This window comes from Cucurbita pepo, chromosome LG14 (genome assembly GCF_002806865.2).
Source record: "Cucurbita pepo subsp. pepo cultivar mu-cu-16 chromosome LG14, ASM280686v2, whole genome shotgun sequence".
NCBI lineage: Eukaryota > Viridiplantae > Streptophyta > Magnoliopsida > Cucurbitales > Cucurbitaceae > Cucurbita > Cucurbita pepo.
In genome coordinates, this window is record NC_036651.1 from 6,198,972 (window position 1) to 6,220,723 (window position 21,752).

Here is a 21,752-nt window from a genome sequence, read left to right on the forward strand (position 1 = left end):
ATTACAAGTTTTTTTTTTTTCAAAATTAATAGTCGGTTATCAAATAAGGCAATTAGTTTGACTCGTACTTCTAGTCTTTGGACACATTGTTTTCGTTAATGTCTTACGAGTCTTTCTGAGGAAGACGCTACTTCATTTGTATCTCACGTATCATCTGCTCCGTAAATAAATTTTCAGTTTCTTTAATAAGAAAACATAAACACGTTTTTAACCGCTCAAGTAATTCAAATTTGAAACTCGGACCGTCACTCCACATAATAAGATTTGGATCACCCAAAAATACTCATATATATGGCATTCAATATACAAGATTTTTAATATGTCGTTTGTCAAACGAGGCAATTAGTTTGACTCGTACTTCGAGTCGTTCGACACATTGTTCTCGTTAATGACTTACGAGTCTCCTTAAGAAAAATGCTATTTTATTTGTATTCCACGTTGCATCTAATTCAATTGTATCCTACAAAACATCTATTTTCATTTTTATCACAGGTCGCGTCAGCATCATACAGAGCATTTATTTTTTTTGTATCTCACCTGACATCCCACGTATCAGACACGCTCACTGAATCAGTTTTCAATTTCTTTAATAAAAAAATAAAAAGTATTTTTTTTGTATTTCACCTGACATCTACCTCATTTGTATCCCACGTATCAAACATTAAGTGAATAAGTTTTCAATTCCTTTAATAAAAAAACAAAAAGAAAAAATAAATACTGACATAAGCAGCTTTTAACGGCTCAAGTAATTCAAATTTAAAACTGTGTCAGTCAGCTCCACGTAATAAGATTTGGACCACCGGAAACTCCTCGGGATTCAATATTCATGTCTAAATTTAGGACCCTGATAAAAATAATTATTTTTTACGCTAAAATTAGGTTTAAATTTTCATTTTAATTTGGATTTTGAAGAAAGGTTTTGATTTTGTTTACATAATATCTTTTTTTTTCTTAATTTTATCTGTAATAAAAAATTATAAAAAAAGAAAAAATATGATTGGTTGGAAGGAAATGGAGGCTCTATTGTGCATGTAAAGCAAAAAGAAAAATAAAAATAAAAAAGAAATAATAATAATTTATTTATAATAAATAAAAAATAATATTAAATTAGAAGAAAGAGAGAGAGAGAGAGAGAGGGCAATTGAATTGGCGGTCGTGATCACCAATGTGAGAAAGGAAGAGAGGGATTTGACCGGACACCGGAATGCAACCGGCTAAAATGGAATATAAGGCAAATGGGACCTCTGTTTTATTGATTTTTTTTTAATCACTTGCTGATCAACTTGGGTCGATCTCTGGTTTGTAGGTCTTAGATCAATATCGAACTTATAGATCGATTTAGATGGGCGTCTAGAGGTTTATATCGACCTCCGAGAGCCTTATATGAATTCTTTGACCTTTGAATCTTCTCCTCTCTAAAAAGTGCTACCTAATGAGGGGAATGGAAGTGGTTGACACGAGAGCTCGTAAACCTGTTATATTGGTCTCACTTCTTCTCTCCACTGAGAGTCGCGAAGAAGCGACTCTCGATCAATTCCGATTCGAAGAAATAGAAAAAGAAAGAAGAGAACAAAAGGAGGAGAGAACGAAGGATGACCTCTTGAATTCGTAAGAGGTCGGATTAAATTGAGCTTATTTGATATCGAGCCCATCACCACACGACACAATCTAATTGAATTAGTTCGGATTAGGTCTCGTTTTCCTTACTTTTTTTATTTTAATTTTACTTTTTTTTTATAATTAATACTATTTTATATTAGAAAAATTATATTTTTGGTCCATAAATTAGAGTGAAATTAAAATTAAAAAGTAATTTAAATAATTTAATAATAAATTGGATAATGAATTAGTTTATGACACGTTTGTTTTTAGGTTTATCCAATTTAGTCCAGCAACTACACCATCGATGGTTCTCTGCGTTCCTTGAGCAGCGTTTGTCGCCGGCCTTCGTTCAGTCACCGTCGGTGAACTGACGTTATCGTCCTTACGCCAAAGTCGCCGCGATCCCTATCAGAAATTTCTCTGGATGAACCGATCATCTGATTTATTTGCTGAATCAAGCATCTGGAACAACAACAATGAACCAAGCAACTTCTCGGTTTTGTTTCTGATATATCAGGTAATCTCACTTACGAGGCGCTTTAAAGTGATTTATTCAATTGAATTTTATGTTCGTGTGATGGGAAATTGTTGGCTGGTTTGAACTGAGTTTATTGACGTTACAGTCACCGATTGTTGTTTGCTATTGTTCTTGTGATTTAAACATTATTTTCGGTTATTAATTGTTGGATCCCTAAATCGAGTGGGTTGCTGAGGTAATTGACCTAATAGAGTGAATTGCTGAGGAAATTGACTGTAAATTCAGTTCTTGTGTTAACTCCCCCGCGATTCTATCTTCTCGTTGTCTTTAGCTTCATCTTAAGAAATTCCAATGGCGGAAAATATCTCTTCACATGATCGAAGATCAGACATAATAAGTTCCGTGGAGATCCCTTTGCCGGTTGATAAGTTGGCGTTGGAATTGGTAGGCCATGGCTCCTCCTCTGGCTCCTCGATCAAGTTAGTTCTTCATTACAGTTTCTTCATTTGTAGGCGAATTTGCTGTTTTAACTCAAACATTCTGTTTTAAATCTAGGCCTAAAACGTTCGTGGTTCTTGTAGCTACTGGAAGCTTCAATCCTCCTACTTATATGCATTTACGCATGTTTGGTGAGTTGCTAATAATTTCCTTCATATGGTTGCTTGAGAATTTGGAAAAGGTCAATGAATTTCATTGCTGGAGTATCAGAAATATCTCAATGAAACAATGAATTTTATGATAGACATAACAATATGACATTTGAAGTTCATATTTGTTCAAACTTAGATTTTTATTTTGTGCATAGAAATGGCAAAGGATGCACTGGAATCAGAGGGCCTTTGTGTTATTGGAGGCTATATGTCTCCAGTTAACGATGCATACAAGAAAAGGGTAAGGTATGCAACTTTATTGACATTTTGAAACCTTCTGTAGCTAAAATGATACATAAAATTCATGATGCAATTACAAGAATGAGGGATAAGGAATGAACCTAAGCTCAATATCAATTGAGATTAGAAAGGAGTTAATCGATTCGCATAAATAAAGAAAGGGAGCAAGTTTGGAAATGTTTGTAGTTTATGCTTTCTTTTATTAATCATTATTTCCTTCGGTTTCTTTTCGATGAAAATATCATACAAGAGGCTCCTAACGTTATTATCTGACACGTACTTCCAACAAAATCTCGAACACCACTCTAGACAAGACACTTCCACTAAATGAAAAACAAAAAACAATATATCCAATTTGTTTTTTTGATCATAGTGTTCTAAGAAAGTATGCCATTTGGGGCACTTTGCTTCATAATCAAGCACCCTTTGAGGTGCATGCCTGCGCAAAAACGTGCTCCGCGTGTTTTTCATTAGTGTGCTTCATGGAAAATACGTTCATCTTTTTTATCCGTCTTGGAATGAGATAGACAGTAGAAGAGGATGTTAGAGAGGGCTGAAACAAATCCACTCCTTTAGAAATATGAACTTCCTTCAATCTCTGGAACTTGCAAAAGTTTTAGATGGCTGAGTGGTTTTGATCACATATGAAGTGATAGTTATATAGGATAATTGGCTCATACTTGCTATTTCTTATGTTTTGTTGCATGGCCTAACAGAGCAGAGCTTCTGATAATTATTTAGGGCCTCATTTCTTCGGAACATCGGATAAAGCTCTGCAAACTAGCATGCCAAAGTTCAGAATACTCATGGTCGATCCATGGGAGGTATTTCTCTTCTTTTCCCTCAAGAAATGGCAAAGGATGCACTGGAATCAGAGGGCCTTTGTGTTATTGGAGGCTATATGTCTCCAGTTAACGATGCATACAAGAAAAGGGTAAGGTATGCAACTTTATTGACATTTTGAAACCTTCTGTAGCTAAAATGATACATAAAATTCATGATGCAATTACAAGAATGAGGGATAAGGAATGAACCTAAGCTCAATATCAATTGAGATTAGAAAGGAGTTAATCGATTCGCATAAATAAAGAAAGGGAGCAAGTTTGGAAATGTTCGTAGTTTATGCTTTCTTTTATTAATCATTATTTCCTTCGGTTTCTTTTTTATGAAAATATCATACAAGAGGCTCCTAACGTTATTATCTGACACGTACTTCAAACAAAATCTCGAACACCCCACTCTAGACAAAAAGACACTTCCACTAAATGAAAAACAAAAAACAGTATATCCAATTTGTTTTTTTGATCGTAGTGTTCTAAGAAAGTATGCCCTTTGGGGCACTTTGCTTCATTATCAAGTACCCTTTGAGGTGCATGCCTGCGCAAAAACGTGCTCCGCATGTTTTTCATTAGTGTGCTTCATGGAAAATACGTTCATCTTTTTTATCCGTCTTGGAATGAGATAGACAATAGAAAAGGATGTTAGAGAGGGCTGAAAGAAATCCACTCCTTTAGAAATATGGACTTCCTTTCATCTCTGGAACTTGCAAAAGTTTTAGATGGTTGAGTGGTTTTGATCACATATGAAGTGATAGTTATATATGATAATTGGCTCACACTTGCTATTTCTTAAGTTTTGTTGCATGGCCTAACAGAGAAGAGCTTCTGATAATTATTTAGGGCCTCATTTCTTCGGAACATCGAATAAAGCTCTGCGAACTAGCATGCCGAAGTTCAGAATACATCATGGTCGATCCATGGGAGGTATTTCTCTTCTTTTCCCTCTTGGTGTGCCATCACTCGATTACTTCATCGTTCTTATGTCGGATAGTTTGGAATTTTACCTCTGATTTAGGCCAGTCAAAATAGCTACCAACGCACGTTAACTGTTCTGTCTCGAATCAAGACATCACTGTGTGCCAGTGGATTGGTACCCAAAGGTAAGGTTTTTCTTGGGACGATGACACTACTGGTTAACTCCGGTTGGTTTAAAGGTTTCATCAAAGATTCAATCTCCTGCCTCCACTTATCCGAAAACGTTGAAAGAATGCATTCTACGTATCAAACCTACCCCGAGTATAATTGCATTATATGTTTCAAAAGGTTACTAGAATAATGATCATGTTTCTCTGATTTTGTAAGAATCCCTGAAGGTGATGCTTGCTTGTGGTTCTGATTTGCTTGAATCTTTTGCAACACCTGGAGTCTGGATACCTGATCAAGTATGCATATTATTCATAATTCATGTAGCTATGGCAATCACTCTAATTTGATTCAACCTTGTGACACTGCTTTTCATGTCCCTTCATAGGTTAAAACCATATGCCGAGATTACGGTCTCATTTGCGTTAGTCGAGAAGAACAAGATATCGAGAAAATCATATCGGATAATGAAATTCTGTACGAGAACAGGGTAAGCAATGCAATGCTGTCACAAGACAATATGACTCCTTTTGTGAATTCTTTTGCAAGTTCTAATACTGAAAAAAAATCCTTTTGTACAGAGCAATATCAAAATTGTAGATCAAATTATACCCAACATAATAAGCTCCACCAGATTAAGGTAAGCTGAAACAGACGGAGGGTAAAGTTGGAAACGTTAAATTTTTTCGGTATTAGTTCGTATAATCATATCTCTCCATTTACAGGGATTGCATTTCAAAAGGACTGTCAATCAAATATCTTACTCCTGATGAAGTTATCGAGTATATAAGAGAGCAACATTTGTACTTGAATCCTCGATGATGCTTTATGTTCGGTCGGATGAATAGAGGATCAATCGACTTGGATTTTCATGAGCGTTGGTGGGTCTTGGAGTGTCTGTCAATGGCTCAGGTGCGTACTCGGGTCTACGTCATATTAGTTTTAAAAACATTCTTACTTTAAATCGGCCATAAGTTAGATTTTGAGTTATTTTTGTTTATCGAGTACAAAAATGTAAAAGCGGGTATTCGAATGATAAGACTTTTTGATCAATACATGCTTACATTAGTCGCAGATGAAAACATTTATGAACATAGCTTTGAAAATACAAATTACTATACCTTTAATTTTAGCCCTATTTTCAAGGTAGAAATATAACAACTTTGATCCGTTATTTGATTAATTAAAAATTTAATTTTATGTTTAATAAATGAATTAATATTTAAAACGATTTAAAAATTATTAGACCGTTTTTAAAATTCGATTATATTATTTTATATCATGGTTTGAAATTTATATATATAGATAATACCATTATTATTATTATTATTATTATTATTATTATTATTATTATAAATACCTTTAAAAATAAGTATTGGCAATGAAATTCATAATTATATTTGAAAATAACTTTTTGAATAAAGTATAATTATAAACCCTAAACCATTTCTTTATATTTGAAAATCATATATTTCATTTTTATTTCATTAGCTATAAGTATTTATTTAAATAATGGAATAAAATTAAAAAAAATAATAATAAATGATAAATAAATAAATAAATAAATAAAGCTAAATTTGGGAGGTTGGCCAATACCATAATTATGTGTTATAAAGTGCATCAAATTTTAGTTAATAAATTCTTCACTCTCTTTCCTTTTATGACATCTCAAGAAAAAGAGAATTTTCAAAATATTTCACACATTCATCCTTTTTTTATTCTCAATTAATATATATATTACAAGTTTTTTTTTTTTTTCAAAATTAATAGGTCGTACTTCTAGTCTTTGGACACATTGTTTTCGTTAATGTCTTACGAGTCTTTCTGAGGAAGATGCTACTTCATTTGTATCTCACGTATCATCTACTCCGTAAATAAATTTTCAGTTTCTTTAATAAGAAAACATAAACACGTTTTTAACCGCTCAAGTAATTCAAATTTGAAACTCAGATCAGTCACTCAACATAATAAGATTTGGATCACTCGAAAACACTCATATATGTGGCATTCAATATACAAGTTTTTTTTTTTCAAAATTAATATGTCGTTTGTCAAACGAGGCAATTAGTTTGACTCGTATTTCAAGTCTTTCATACACATTATTTTCGTTAATGGCTTAGAAGATGCTACTTCATTTGTATCTCACTTAGCATCTACCCAATAAATAAAATTTCAATTTCTTTAATAAGAAAACAAAAAGGAAAAAGATACTAACATAAACACGTTTTTAACCGCTTAAGTAATTCAAATTTGAAACTCGGAGTCACTCTATATAATAAGATTTGGATCACCTAAAAACACTCATATATGTGGCCTTCAATATACAAGTTTTTTTTTTTCTTTTCAGACTTAATATGTCGTTTGTCAAACGAGGCAATTAGTTTGACTCGTACTTCGAGTCTTTCGACACATTGTGTTCGTTCAAGCCTTACGAGTCTCTTTGAGGAAGATTGTACTTTATTTGTAATCCACGTTGCATCTAATTCAATTGTATCCCACAAAGCATCTATTTTCATTTTTATCTTGGCGTCAGCTTCAATTGTATCTCACAAAACATCTATTTTATTTATATCTCACCTGACATCTACCTCATTTGTAACCACGTATCAGACATTCAGTGAATAAGTTTTCAATTCCTTTAATAAAAAAATAAAAAGAAAAAAAAAAAATACTGACATAAGCAGCTTTTAACTGCTAAAGTAATTCAAATTTAAAACGGTGTCAGTCGCTCCACATAATAAGATTTGGACCACCAGAAACTCCTTGGGATTCAATATTCATGTCTAAATTTAGGACCCTGATAAAAATAATTATTTTTTAGGCTAAAATTAGGTTTAAATTTTCATTTTAATTTGGATTTTGAAGAAAGGTTTTGATTTTGTTTACATAATATCGTTTGTTTTTCTTAATTTTATCTGTAATAAAAAATTATAAAAAAAGAAAAAATATGATTGGTTGGAAGGAAATGGAGGCTCTATTGTGCATGTAAAGCAAAAAGAAAAATAAAAATAAAAAAGAAATAATAATAATTTATTTATAATAAATAAAAAAATAATATTAAATTAGAAGAAAGAGAGAGAGAGAGAGAGAGGGCAATTGAATTGGCGGTCGTGATTACCAATGTGAGAAAGAAAGAGAGGGATTTGACCGGACACCGGAATGCAACCGGCTAAAATGGAATACAAGGCAAATGGGACCTCTGTTTTCTCTATAAATCTCTCCGCTGCATGCTTTCCATCAAAGAGACACTTCTTTCATTCACCCTCTGCTCTCCTCACTTCTAGAGAGAGAAAAGCTAGAAGGGCAATTATGGAATGTGGAGGAAGTTCAGCCGCCGCCGCAGGAGGAGGCGGCGGCGGCGGAGGCGGCGGAGATGGTTTCCATAGCTACAGAAGGCAACACTCTAAGCCAACCTCTGGTATTTTCAACTCTCTATTCCCCCTTTTGCCCCTCCTCTTCTTTTTCTTCATATCTTCTTCTTGCATGCCTGTACTCAAATGCTAAAATCCTATCTCGGTTGGAGAGGGGACAATGTATTTTTTATAAGGGTGTTGACTACGTTTTAAAACCACGGAAGATCTGAAAGAAAAAACTCAAATAAAACAATATCTACTAGCGGTGAATTTAAANTTTATAGCATATGGCAAACCAATCACTTCCCGAAGGGTACTAGCCTTCGTATTATTTAACTAAAATAATAATATAGTTTTTTTTTTCTTTTCGAATATTTATTCTTTTTGTTTTTTCATTTTTTAGACGTTTAGAGGTGTATGTTTGCATGTATTATACCCATAGTTTTAGATTCAAGGTTTTTTTTTTTTTTTTTTAATTTTTAATTTTAGAGAGAGAAGAGAAGGAGAGAGAAATGAAGAGTGTGAGTGGGGTCCACCGGACCCCACTCCGACATAGAAAAATTATTAGATGAGACTGTCACAATCTAATTTAGAACTAATTGATAATTAGTCTATTATTGCATGTGCTTAGAGGGTTCGCATAAAAATAGATTTTTTTTTTTTAATTTTTTTAATTTAATGCACTTTATAAATTTATTAAATTAAAATATACGAGAAGAGGAAGGGTTTTTTTTATTTTTTAATTTTTTTTTCGTTTTAAATCTTTTTATTTTTTTATTTAATCTGATGAGTGAGTTGGCAGTGTTGGTGACGTGGCTAATAAAGAGACAAAAAGTGTTTTTTTTCGGCCCTTTTCATTTTCCAGAACTGAACTAACTACCTGTCTCTGTTGCCTTTCCTCACTCGCCTTATGCGACGCGTGCGCGCGTGACTAACTCTGTCGCCGTTATCTTACCGCCTACCAACTGGCCACCCTTTCTATTCGCTGGCTGTTTTTTCTGTTCTCCTAATTATTTTTCTTTATTTATTAACAAAATTAATAAAAATAGTTTTTACTTCCATTTTTAAAAATATTTTTAAACTTTCCAAAATTTTAATGTTATTCTTTAAAATTTTAAAATACCTTTTAAATTAAATAATAATTTAAAATATAATCATCCTCCCATTTCAATTTTTTTTTTTTATCAATTTCCTTACATTTTTTAATTTAAAAAAAAACATATTTAATTATTTTTAAAAGGTAGTGTATTAATGAATTTTTATTAAAGATTTATTTTTAAACACTATTTTAAATTTAATAAAATAAATTATTAATAATTTTCACTATTATTTATGTATTTATTTAAGGGCTTAATTTTTTGGTTTTTAAAATTTTAATTTTAGTCCTATTTTGAAAAGGTTAATTTTTAATTATATTTCTTTGTGACTGTTAAAAAGTTTAACCGTTTGGTTTTAGGGTTGAACCACCACCTCACAAACGGTGCAACCGCCACTGGCAACTCCCCTGCTACCTGCCACGTGCCGGTCACTGGTGCCAACAACGAGCAGAGCCAACAATGCATGGTGCGAGAGCAAGACCAATACATGCCGATTGCTAATGTGATACGCATCATGCGACGAATTTTACCCTCTCATGCAAAGATATCCGACGATGCCAAGGAGACCATCCAAGAATGTGTATCGGAGTACATCAGCTTCATTACTGGAGAGGCTAACGAGCGATGCCAACGGGAGCAACGCAAGACAGTGACAGCAGAGGATGTCCTTTGGGCTATGGGGAAGCTCGGCTTTGACGACTACATCGAGCCACTAACTATGTTCCTCAATCGATACCGTGAGTCGGAGAGTGATCGAGTTCGTACTGAGCCGATCTTGAGGCGCAATGTGGATTATGTGCCACAAGTGGGGATGATGCCACCATACGGGCAAGCGTTTCCACTGGGGCACACCTCGACAGGGATGTTCGATGCAATGGGCGGATATTATGGTGGAGGTAGGAGTGGCGGGACGAGCTCCGGAAACGGTAATCAGCTTTGATATGAGTTTGAAGTAGAATAGCAATTTGTAATCAAGGCTATGTAATGAATAAATATAAGAAGTAAGAAGTGAACGTGACCCATTTGCATGATGAGAATATGTAAATTTATGATAAAATTGTCGTTTAATTTTGTTAAGTGTGTTAAAATATCATTTTAAAACTTAAATATACATAAAAAGTCCATTGATACATAGAACATAATTAATAATAATAATTTATTTTTGAAATATAATATATATTATACTCGGGCTTAAGCGAATCAAATGTGGCCCATATCAATGGGCCGACAACTTAAATTCAGCCCAAACTATGTATCAATGGGCCGACTAACTTAAAATAAGCCCAAACTATGTATCAATGGGCCGACATAACTTAAATTAAGCCCAAACTATGCCACGTGGCCTTTTGATGAGATTTAAAATTTCAACCTCAGAAAATAATATAATAATGATATATATTTTTAAATATTTGTATTTGCTTTAATAATAATAATTTTTATTTAATTTTAGAATTATTTAAATTCAAAACTTTGTTTGACCATTATTTTATATTTTGTATTGAAGTTAATTTTGAAAGCCTAGCCAATTTAAGAAATGAACACATATGGGTACATTAAATGTGATTCATTTTATTTATATTTTAAAATATATTAGTTCATTTAATTTCATAAAATTATATAAAGTTGGCTGCATTTTAACTTTATGGCATAATATTATATAAATATTATTCTTTTATATTTACCACCATACGAGGAGGTGAATCTTCCTATATCGACTTTAACTCAACGTTTTTATTCTGTGCTTCAAATGACCCAATTAGAATTTTTAAATTAGGGCTCGATTTCGATTTTTTTTTACATGTGATAAAGATTTCCTAGGTAAAATAAAAATTAAGCTTTATCAACTATTTGTTTTTTTTAAGTGTTTTTAGAATCAAAAGAAAATTAAAGAAAATAAATTTTTAAAACTTGTTTTTATTCTTAAATAAAAATAATGGTTATCTAAAAATAAATAAAAATTAAGATTAAGAAATTACAAGAAAACAAACCTAATCTTTCAAAATAATAATAATAATAATAATAATAAAATAATTAACAAAGGTAATTTTACCGCTTTATTTAGGAATTTTTATATGACCCAATAATCCAATTAACATAAATTAAGTTAGATTTAGGTTGAATTTTGTTTTTTCAATTTGAGTAAGATGAATTTTTAAAAAATAAAATTTGATTTGATTGGTTGATTTACATATTTTCGAGACCAAAAATAGAGTTATAATCTAACCTAATATTTCTCTACCTCTAAAATGATTAATAATATTTCACATTTGTATTGAATATTAATCGCCTTATAAATGTATAATATTTAAACTTTATGATATTTTAGTTATTAACGTAACATGAATAAGTAGAATTCTTATAAATAATTAAAAAAAGAATTTGACAACCCAATTGATTAAAAAATTAATAATAAACTATGAGAAGATCAACCGACTTATACCCTTCTTCCAGTTTATACCCTTCTCGAACATTGACCAACTTCATCCACCACATACTGTTAGATGAACACGGATCTCCCACAATGGTATGATATTGTCCACTGTCCACTTTGAGCATAAGCTCTCGTGCCTTTGCTTTGGACTTCTCCAAAAGAACTTATATGAATAGGGATAGTATTCCTTGATTATAAACCCGTGATCATTCCCTAAATTAGCCAATGTGGGACTTTCATCCAACACATATCTCTTCCGCATCCATGGCCGCCACCGGCCCTCTCCACCCTGCAACCATCCCCTCCCATTCATCCCTCCCCAAATCATAAATCTTTCCCCGCATCCGATGGATAAGTAGAATTTTTATAAATAATTAAAAAAAAAAAGAACTCTAGCAATCCAATTGGATTGTGAATTCTATTCGAGTTGTTCGGATCCCCAACCCAATCAATAGAAACCCTTGTCTCGACCCTTAGACCTAAGATTAGATATCTCACATCGGTTGGAGAGGAGAATGAAACATCCTTTATAAGGGTGTGGAATCTTTTTCTAACATACGCATTTTAAAGCCTTGAGAAAAAACCAAAAAAGGACAAATATCAGATAGCGGTGGTCAGATAGCGGTGGGCCTGGACCGTTACAAATGGTGTCAGAGCCAAACACCGGCGATGTGCCAGCAAGGAGATTGTTCTCCGAAGGGGGGTAGACACAAGGCGATGTGCTAGTAAGAACGCTGGCTGGGCCCTGAAGGGGGTGGATTGTGATATTCCACGTCGATTGGGGGGAGAAAAACGACACACCCTTATAGAGGGTGTGGAAACCTTTCCCTACCAAAGGGATTTTAAAGCCTTGAGGAGAAGCTTGAAAGGCGATGGGCCAGTAAGGACGCTCGGCCCTGAAGGGGGTGAGATTGTGACATCCCATGACGGTTGGGGAGAAGAACGATACACCCTTATAAAGGGTGTTGAAACCTTTTCCTACCAAAGGAATTTAAAAGCTGAGAAGCCTGAAAGGAAAACCCAACCCAGAAACAACAATGGAGAATCTTCCATTTTCAGGAGCAGGAAGAAAACCAGAAGCACTGAATATCATTTCTAACATGTTCTTCTTGAATCATTTCATCCTCATCAGGGTGTTCAGCAACAACAGATATTGAAACAATTCAGAATCCCAAAGGAATGAAACTTAATATAATAATAATAATAATAATGATAATGATAATTCAGAAGAATTCACATAACTTGCCTATCAGCAGCATCAGCAACAATGGGCAATCTAGGGACCTGCCCCAACAAGCAAGAAGATGACCCATAAATCAAACAAATCAAAAGAAACAGAAACACAGTGCTATCCAAGCTCATCACCAAATCCAACCCCAATCCCCCTCTCGGATTGAAGCTCCTCTCCAGAAGATCGGGGAAAATCAAAAGCACATCAAGAACAATGGCTTGCATAATATTGAACCTAACATAGCGACTGAAATTAGGGTTTCTAACCACGACGAAGTATAGAGTCAAAAACACCAGAAATCCGTTGAATGGAAAGCTCTTGAAAACTCGAATCGCAGGAACCAAGGGCTGAATCAGAACCTGAAAGGGAGCGTACTGAGTGATAACGTACTTGCCGTACTGGACGCCGTCGAAGAACGGGTAGAAGTAGCAGATGGCAGAGATGAGGCGGTCGGGGCCGTCGGCGGTGTTGTTGTCGCGGTCGCCGGAGGATCGGACGGTGAGGATGCGTCGTCGTCGCCGTCGTCGTAGAGTGGTGAAATTGATTTGGTTAGTGAGGGTTGTTGTTGCCGTAGTTCTAGGGTTTGAGAGAGAGGGAAATGGCGAGGGGAAGAAGGAAGAATGGAGGGTTTTGGGGGAGAGATTTAAGATAAGCGTCGCCATGGATGAGAGCTTGAAGCCTAAAGAAATGGAATTGAATCGTGTGGATTTTGGAGGCTCCCCCATCCATCGCTTTTATACCATTTCCCTTCTTCAAACACAAATAAATATCTCAAATTTCAACCCTCGTTAAAATATCAATCAAAATAAACTCATTTTCGCTAAATTATCCTTTTTACTCCTTATAGTCCTAAATACAATTTTTTTTTTAATATTTTAATATTTTTGAGCTCGGGTCACGCATTAGGTTGAACCGAAACGGGTAGTAACCCTATTTTCAGGACCCGACCAAAAAAAATGTCAACCTACAAATCGAATAAAATTGTGAGTTTTGCAAAAATTCAACCCAACCCAAGAAAAAAAAAAAAAAACGTGTAATAACCCAAGTCAACCACTAGTAAATATTGTCTATCTTCTTTGGCCTATTACATATCATCGTTGGTCTCACGATTTTAAAACTCGTTTTCTGGGAGAGATTTCCACACTCTTGTAAACAATGCTTGGTTCCTTCTCCAACTGATATAGGACCTCACAATTTTCACTTCCTTAGGGGTCAGGGTTCTCGTTGGCACATCGCCCGGTGTCTGGCTCTAATACCATTTGTAACAGCTCCAAACCCACCGGCTCGCCAAAGGGGCAAAGCTCACACGTTTATAAAAAATTATGAAGAATGATTCGTTCCTCTCTCCAACCAACGTGGGATCTCATAAAACATTGGGTAGTCCAACTTGGTCAGATTATCAGGCCATATGAACACTCTTAGTGCTCATCGTCCTAAAGGGGCAAAGCTATCCTAGTTCTCTAATCAAAATTTGTCGATCATTCCGAAAAAATGTGAACGATTTAACAGCTTAAGCTAATGGGTGACAACAATTGGCATGAATATGCTAGAATCCAGCCTGCAACCAAATTCATCAAAAACTAGCTCTTCCAAAACCGGTATGTATGATAGGTCATTGAAAACAATGCAAGAAAAACAGCATTTTACCTTGTCAAACCGTTCGTTCGTGTTCCTCCCAATCAAATGAACAAAGTTCTGTTGTGACGCTTCCAGAATCTAAGTAGGAAAAGAGAAAAAAGAACTTCTAATCCAACTTTGATGATGATCAGAAGAGACAGCAACCAGTTTGTGCAATCCCTGTGGCTGCAGAAACAGGATATGTCGGTGTTTCAGCGTGTCCATCATTCCTAAGCAACTTCAAATAGATGAATATCCAAGAGAAACAAAACTATAAGTTCAAAAGGACTGTACACAGACAAGATATATGCTGATATGAACTTCAAACACAGAATATTATGGAATTTGAAACAGCCCCACGACTGTCCCTTGCCTTTTTGTTGAGGATAGTAATCCCACGTTAACTCACTCCCAACAATCCTCAACAATCTTCCCCTCGAACAAAGTACACTATAAGCCTCCTCTGAGGCTTATGGAGCTCTCAAACAGCCTCCCCTTAATTGAGGCTCAACTCCTTTCTCTGGAGCCCTCAAACAAAGTACACCCTTTGTTCGACACTTTAGAGACTCACAATCTTTGTTCGATATTTGAGGATTCTATTGTCATGGCTAAGTTTAGGGCATGACTCTGATACCATGTTAGATGAACATGACTCTCCACAATGGTATGATATTGTCCACCTTGAGCATAAACTCTCATGGCTTTGCTTTGTGCTTACCCAAAAGGCCTCATACCAATGGAGATGTATTCCTTTACTTATAAACCCATGGTCATTCCCTAAATTAGCCAACGTAGGACGGGACTCACTCCCAACAATCCTCAACATTATCATATCCTCGCTAGCACACTGCCCGGTGTCTGGCTCTATACCATTTGTAACAGCCCCAAGCCCACCGCTAGGAATAGTTTTCCCTTTCGGACTTCCTCTCAAGGATTTTAAAACGCGTCTACTAGTGAGAGGTTTCTACACCCTTACAATGTTCCCCTCTCCAACCAGACGTGGGATTTCACAGAAACTCATCCATCTTAAGAAATCTCCATCTTCCATCATCATCATCATCAGAAGGATATGCAGAATATCTGTAAAAGGTTCGTCCATAAGCCCTCAAACAAAACCTCCTAAGTTCTAGTTCAGATATCAATAAAATTACCAAAGATCTCCACAAGAGCCAAGGCCAATGCTTATTTCCTCTATCAAATCTCCAAAGGCCAAGGCCAATTACAGGATTTCTCTCGGGCATCCATACTAAACTAATAAAACACCATCGTAATAAGACATCTTATGAACATTGAATAAATGAGTGCATTGAAGTACAAGAATTGAGAGAACAACTAAAAATTACTTATGCAGCTGATCATCATGTTGTCTGCTTCAACGGGATCATAAAACCTTCAAAATTATTGCTCATTCTAACCCAAAACCTACTTGAATTATGAACCGAACCATAGAAAAAGTAAGAGAGAATCTGGATTTTATCAAACCTAAAACCTATAAAAGTTTGAAAAGAACTTTCAATTAAGTAAAGAACACTCTAACCTAACTTCAATCCCTCTCTTGAAAAAAGACAAAATGAAGCACAAATTCTACATCCGTAGTGAAACAGAGGCAAACAGTAGCGCAACCAAGAACAGTAATCGAATTCACAGAAGAACTTCAAGCATTTCTCCCCTTACCTCATTACAGTAGCAGCAACAACCTTCTAGTTTTCGCCTCGCCGCCCATCCAACTCCAAGGGGAAGCCACTAATACTCCCTTTTATGCTAAATTAATAAATAAATAAAAAACTTTATTCCAAAAAAAAAATATTAAAAAAATAGTTTTACAATTAATTTGGAAACAAAAATGATTTTAAACTTTTAAAAATTTAAATAATATTTTAAACTTTTATTAAAATTTTAAAATTTTAAATATCTTTAATTTTTTTTAAAAAAAATTCGAAATAGATAAAACTATTAGTAGAACGTTTCAAAAATATCCATAAATTTTCAAAAACATGTTTGGGACAATCTATGAGGAATAGTAGATAGACGATTTTTTTTTTTTCATATATTGACGGTTTCACGGTGGAGTCCCGTGTGAATCAACAAGGACCTCCTTGCAAGACTAAACACTCCTGGGTGACCGATAGTGAAGTAGTAACGTGAGGGAAGGGTGAAAAGAACCCCCATCGGGGAGTGAAATAGAACATGAAACCGTAAGCTTCCAAGCAGTGGGAGGAGACCAGGACTCTGACCGCGTGCCTGTTGAAGAATGAGCCGGCGACTCACAGGCAGTGGCTTGGTTAAGGGAACCCATCGGAGCCGTAGCGAAAGCGAGTCTTCATGGGGGTAATTGTCACTGCTTATGGACCTGAACCTGGGTGATCTATCCATGACCAGGATGAAGGTTGGGTGAAACTAAGTGAAGGTCCGAACCGACTGATGTTCAAGAATCAGCAGATGAATTGTAGGTAGGGGTGAAATGCCATTATTTTAATTTTTTTAACAACAATTAAGGATGTTAAAAATGTCGTTATTTTATGGATATTTTTTTAATAAAATATTAATTATATCGATTTTTTTAAAAAAAAAAGAAATTGATATTAATAAAACTTTTTTAAAATTTTAGGATAAACACTTTAATTTTTAATAAAATAACAAAAATATATATTCATATATAAAATTTGAATAAAAATAAGAACCCCACATACATTCTGTCAAAAAAATAATACAATAAACTCAAATAATTGTTCAAAAACAGCTCTCACACAGAAATTCGGTAATTGGGCCTAATTTCAAAAGGCCCAAACGGCCCATAAAGACAGCCCACTCAAAATAACCTCCGCCCCGATTCTGTACTTCCCTGACGCCGACGCGTCCTTTCCAGGCAGCTCTGCCGTTTCCGGTGCTAGGCTCGCCGGTGTCGACATTGGCGGGCTGCTACTCGACGGAAATATCGACGGCGTCTCCACAGGAGTCCCTCCAGTGATTGGGTTTGCCGGGATTTCTGGTTCCACTGGAGCTCCGACCGGTGCAGTCACCGGAGAAGCATCGGAAGGCAGAGGAGATGGCGGAGAAACTCCACTCACTACCGGACTAGCCGCCGGCGAAGAAACAGGCGCAGCAGCCGGAGCCTTCGGAGGAGATACCGGTGGTGGGGTCGCCAAGGACGGAGAAATAGCCGGAGTTTTCGCCGGTGGAGAAGAAGTCGGAGAAGTCAACGGAGATGCAGAGTGAGTCGGCGGCGAAACCACCGGCGAATGCGCCGGAGACGGAGAATGCGCCGTTTTAGTGGGTTTTGGGGCGGCGGCCGGCGAATCGTAACCGAAAACGACGGCGGTGAAGGCCGAAAACAAAATCAGAACAGTAAACAGAGGAAATTTCTCCATGGTCGGAAATTTGAAGCAAAAAAATGGGATCGGAATGAAGGAGAACGGTGAACGGTGAAATATATATAAAGGGAAGGTTTGAGGGAAAGAAACTGAACGTTATTAGTTGTTTACAAAAAATTACAGAAGACGACGGAAACCAAAAAAGTGACCGTTGGGGACAGGGGACCGGCTATCACGGGTAAACTAGTCGTTACATGGCAGAAGATTACTGGCTTTTCGTACAATTGAGACTGACGTGTCTGTTATCTCGTGAAGTTCAATAATTATTTCGCTAAATTATATAAATTATCTTTTTTTTTTTTAAATTATTTGAAAAGTTCACCTCATTTTAAAAAGCATGAATTCTAAACTTTTTTTTAAAGAATTAAAAAATATACTTTATTTTAATTCTTTTTAAAAATATTTCTCTAATTTTAAATTTTTTTATTAATACTTTTTTATTTGTCAATAGATAAAATACGTAAGAAAGGCTTAAAAAAGTGAAAGTTATTGTCTATATCAATAAGGTACATTTTTTTTTTCGGTACATTTTTTTTTTTCGGTAGTTCAAATATATGAATTCTATAACTAAACATGTTTTGTGCTTTCCCAAAACATGTTGGAAAGACTTGTGTTGGATTGTTATGATAGTTTTCAGTCTTAGAAGAAAGAAAATAGTATTTACTAGGAGTAAGTAACGTGACTATATATCACATTAAATGTCGAGACTGTTGGATGATGGAAGTCCCACATCGACTAATTTAGGGAATGATCATGGGTTTATAAGTGACGAATACTAACTCCATTGGTATGAGGCCTTTTGGGAAAGTCCAAAGCAAAACCATGAGAGCTTATGCTCAAAGTATCATACCATTGTGGAGAGTGATGTTCCTCTAACAGAGGCCATTAAGTACCTAATTCAGATTTTAAATCTTGACCCGAAACCTGGAATAAAATAGTATCACGTTTTCGGAAGGGTCGGTGGTTTGTGCTTTCCATGTGATTTGTTAAAAAGATAAACAAAAGTTATACTAATATGTGGGTAAGATGTATTTTAACGAAGGAATGTTTGGTGTTTTGTGCTATGCATGTGATTGTGGTCCCCCCCGCCAGAAAAAAAAGTAAATTTGATAAATAAAATTCTTATTAATTCGTTAATGTAATTTGATATTCAATAGATAAATTTAATATAATTTGCACAAATTATAAATTTTCACCGCCCCACAATTTATTTAATTTAAAAAAAAACATTAAATAAATAGATATCCACTTATTTTCTTTTATTAAAAAACCACATATAAAAATAAATAAATAAGGAAAAAAAAATTAAATTTTTGGTTAATAAATTTTGAGTTTTGTTTTTATTTGGTCTATATATTTCACGTTTTACCCTTTTACCCTTTTCAAATATTGCATTCGGTCCTCGAGGTTAATATCACTAATTAATTTAAAAGGGCTAAATTATTTTTCATCACCATTTTTAAATCATTATTAATATTATTTTAAATATTCCTTTATAATAATTAATTAAAGGGTAAAATGTTGAAATTTAGAGATGAAATAAAAATTTATATTTTAAAACATAAAAAATCAAACCGTGGATATTTTTTCTTAATTAAAAAAATATTAAGCATTTTTTAAAATATGGATCACTTTACATTGCATTATAAAAGCATTATTTTATATGAATGGGATTTAAAAAAAAAAATGGAAAATTGGATATGAAATTGATGAGAAATGATATAATTAAATAAATATTAATGTTTGTTTATAAAAGAAATTCAATTGAATGGATGATAATTGAGTAGCTTTTCAAAAAGCAGTTCTACAATAATTGCAAATTATGGAAATAATAGTCAACCATCATAAAAAGTGAAAAGCATAAAAGACTATTTTTCAATTTTTATATACAATAATTATCAAATTTAGCGATTTTTTTTTTCAATTACGTCAAATAATTGTAACGACCCGATTCGGATTCAAGTATTCCCCTACATCTCCTACAACAAGGTCACGTTACCCTTCATTTCCTAAGAGTGAAAATTACACAGATCAACACGAGTCATTCTAACACATGCGAAAATTCTTAAGAGTTCACTCAACATAAAATTGTTTTAAGTAAAACATATGGGTTCCTATAATGCACCTTATAAGTAAAGTAGTGATTTTCCGTTCTTTCTTAGTTCTCATTCAGATATAGTTACGGTTTATTGATGTGCCCTTCTTTACTCACGTATCAAAGACATAGTCATCCGTTTTTCCTCAAATTGCACCTCGATTATTCATCAAGAACCACTTTAACCATTTGTCAAAGTACACGAACCAAAAATTGATAACTCAGAAATCAAAATGAACCAAAATCGAAAATAATATTCAATACATCAAGTCGGGAGCGTAATTTTAGCCTAATGTTTAAGGGCATCCATTGGTAAGCGTTAAACTAGAGAGCTTATGTAAAAATATTAGGAAGCAAATTAACCATTCAACATAATAATAATAATAATAATAATAATAATAATAATAATAAATTTAAAAATCATAAAATGCATATTTATATAATCAAAATACATTAATTCATATTATTTATCTACGTCAATATATTTTTATAAAATTAAGGCTTCACCTCCCTCAGCTACCCATCTTCATTTTATGGAGGATAAAATGGAGATTTCGCAGATGCTGTTGCCGTCGTGGCAATGGTAATGAATGTAGTGTACAGAGCCGAGCCCAATCAAAAGCAATGGGCTGGGCTGGGCTGGGCTAGGCTCACCCATCTACCTGGGCCGACCCGTAGTAGTAAACCCAGGCCCATCCCAACGCGGCCCATTCGACCCGTAAACATTTGGAGGCATCGTCATCCCCATCCCACCCCCGAACTCCCCGCCGCCGTCAAAGAAAGCACTACTCGCAGCCCCGGCGGCGGTGGCGGCGGCGGCGGAGGCAGAGGAGGAGGAGTCACGCGAGGCTAGCGCGGTCCTTTCGCCTTCAATTTCTCGAAAGCGCTGGAGATAAAGCTTGAGAGGATCGACATAGTCTTCGAACCCTAAGGTAGCCATGGCCCAAAGTAAATCATCACCGTTGATAGTCTTTCGCTTCTCGTTGTGGCACTTGTCGGAAGCCTCACCAGTGACGAAGCTGATGAACTCGGAGACGCACTCTTGGACGATCTCTTTGGCGTCCTTTGAGATCTTGGCGTTCCCAGGGAGAGCTTTCTTCATGATCCGGCCAACGTTAGCGATCGGGAGAAGTCTGTCGTGCTCCCGCGGAGACGGCGATTTCTGGTAGCCACCACCGGAGTCGTTGTCGGAGTCCGCCATGGAAGGAAGGAAGGAAGGAAGAGGAATTAGGGTTTCTGAAATGGAAATAAATTGGGCGTGAGAGAGATTCTTCTTGTAGGCGATGGGGATGGGATAGTTATCAAGTTGCTGCCAATGGAGAACAAAAGGTATCCAAATTAAAACTCTAATTTTTACATTTTTTTTTTTTTTTTAAATTAACAAATCCCGCTCTTTAAATTAAAAAATTTATATATTTATTAAGAATTTATTTAACACCTACTTTAAATTTTATAATTTATTAAACATTTTTAAATTTCTAAAATTAAATACTACCCATTATACCAAACTTTAAATATTATTTTTTAAAAATAAAACTTCTAAAAAAAATGAATAATCATATATTTATTTTAGTCTTTAAAAATATTTTTATGTAATTAAAAATAATAATATATTACATTTTAACAGATTTGGAAAGCATGCGTGCAAATCACGTGCCCCCACCA

At 34.9% G+C, this 21,752-nt stretch overlaps 5 protein-coding genes across 5 annotated transcripts; 2 read left to right on the forward strand and 3 right to left on the reverse strand.

The window, feature by feature from the left end:
* The first annotated feature begins 1,877 nt into the window (after positions 1-1,877).
* On the forward strand, positions 1,878-5,981 carry LOC111810832 (nicotinamide/nicotinic acid mononucleotide adenylyltransferase-like). Its single transcript, XM_023697639.1, has 10 exons — positions 1,878-2,119; positions 2,412-2,559; positions 2,636-2,709; positions 2,886-2,971; positions 4,650-4,733; positions 4,825-4,909; positions 5,112-5,191; positions 5,281-5,382; positions 5,474-5,532; positions 5,618-5,981. Exons 2-10 carry the CDS (start codon positions 2,432-2,434, stop codon positions 5,712-5,714), a joined length of 795 nt encoding a protein of 264 aa, XP_023553407.1. The 5' UTR covers positions 1,878-2,119; positions 2,412-2,431; the 3' UTR covers positions 5,715-5,981.
* A 2,017-nt stretch (positions 5,982-7,998) lies between these two features.
* LOC111810808 (nuclear transcription factor Y subunit B-9-like) lies at positions 7,999-10,399 on the forward strand. The gene is made up of 2 exons (XM_023697608.1): positions 7,999-8,310; positions 9,702-10,399. Exons 1-2 carry the CDS (start codon positions 8,052-8,054, stop codon positions 10,280-10,282), a joined length of 840 nt encoding a protein of 279 aa, XP_023553376.1. The 5' UTR covers positions 7,999-8,051; the 3' UTR covers positions 10,283-10,399.
* Positions 10,400-12,860: 2,461 nt separating this feature from the next.
* Positions 12,861-16,355, reverse strand: LOC111810811 (protein TIC 20-v, chloroplastic). Its single transcript, XM_023697615.1, has 3 exons — positions 16,296-16,355; positions 14,652-14,807; positions 12,861-13,754 (listed from the first exon to the last, which is right to left on the reverse strand). The coding sequence occupies exon 3, from the start codon at positions 13,727-13,729 to the stop codon at positions 13,007-13,009; it is 723 nt and encodes a 240-aa protein (XP_023553383.1). The 5' UTR covers positions 13,730-13,754; positions 14,652-14,807; positions 16,296-16,355; the 3' UTR covers positions 12,861-13,006.
* Positions 16,356-17,395: 1,040 nt separating this feature from the next.
* LOC111810464 (gibberellin-regulated protein 14-like) lies at positions 17,396-17,989 on the reverse strand. Its single transcript, XM_023697172.1, has one exon. It carries the CDS (start codon positions 17,987-17,989, stop codon positions 17,396-17,398), a length of 594 nt encoding a protein of 197 aa, XP_023552940.1.
* A 2,536-nt stretch (positions 17,990-20,525) lies between these two features.
* On the reverse strand, positions 20,526-21,470 carry LOC111810819 (nuclear transcription factor Y subunit B-3-like). Its single transcript, XM_023697622.1, has one exon. The coding sequence runs from the start codon at positions 21,286-21,288 to the stop codon at positions 20,746-20,748; it is 543 nt and encodes a 180-aa protein (XP_023553390.1). The 5' UTR covers positions 21,289-21,470; the 3' UTR covers positions 20,526-20,745.
* Positions 21,471-21,752: the final 282 nt, after the last annotated feature.

What these genes read in the sequence shown, in the direction of transcription:
- LOC111810832 (XM_023697639.1), top strand. Translation starts at nt 2,432, where the DNA reads ATGGCGGAAAATATCTCTTCACATGATCGAAGATCAGACATAATAAGT. An exon ending in TCCTCTGGCTCCTCGATCAA is followed by an intron (nt 2,560 to 2,635) that starts GTTAGTTCTTCA and finishes TTTTAAATCTAG; the next exon opens with GCCTAAAACGTTCGTGGTTC. An exon ending in GAGTCTGGATACCTGATCAA is followed by an intron (nt 5,192 to 5,280) that starts GTATGCATATTA and finishes GTCCCTTCATAG; the next exon opens with GTTAAAACCATATGCCGAGA.
- LOC111810808 (XM_023697608.1), top strand. Translation starts at nt 8,052, where the DNA reads ATGCAACCGGCTAAAATGGAATACAAGGCAAATGGGACCTCTGTTTTC. An exon ending in ACACTCTAAGCCAACCTCTG is followed by an intron (nt 8,311 to 9,701) that starts GTATTTTCAACT and finishes GTTTGGTTTTAG; the next exon opens with GGTTGAACCACCACCTCACA.
- LOC111810811 (XM_023697615.1), bottom strand. Translation starts at nt 13,729, where the DNA reads ATGGGGGAGCCTCCAAAATCCACACGATTCAATTCCATTTCTTTAGGC.
- LOC111810464 (XM_023697172.1), bottom strand. Translation starts at nt 17,989, where the DNA reads ATGGAGAAATTTCCTCTGTTTACTGTTCTGATTTTGTTTTCGGCCTTC.
- LOC111810819 (XM_023697622.1), bottom strand. Translation starts at nt 21,288, where the DNA reads ATGGCGGACTCCGACAACGACTCCGGTGGTGGCTACCAGAAATCGCCG.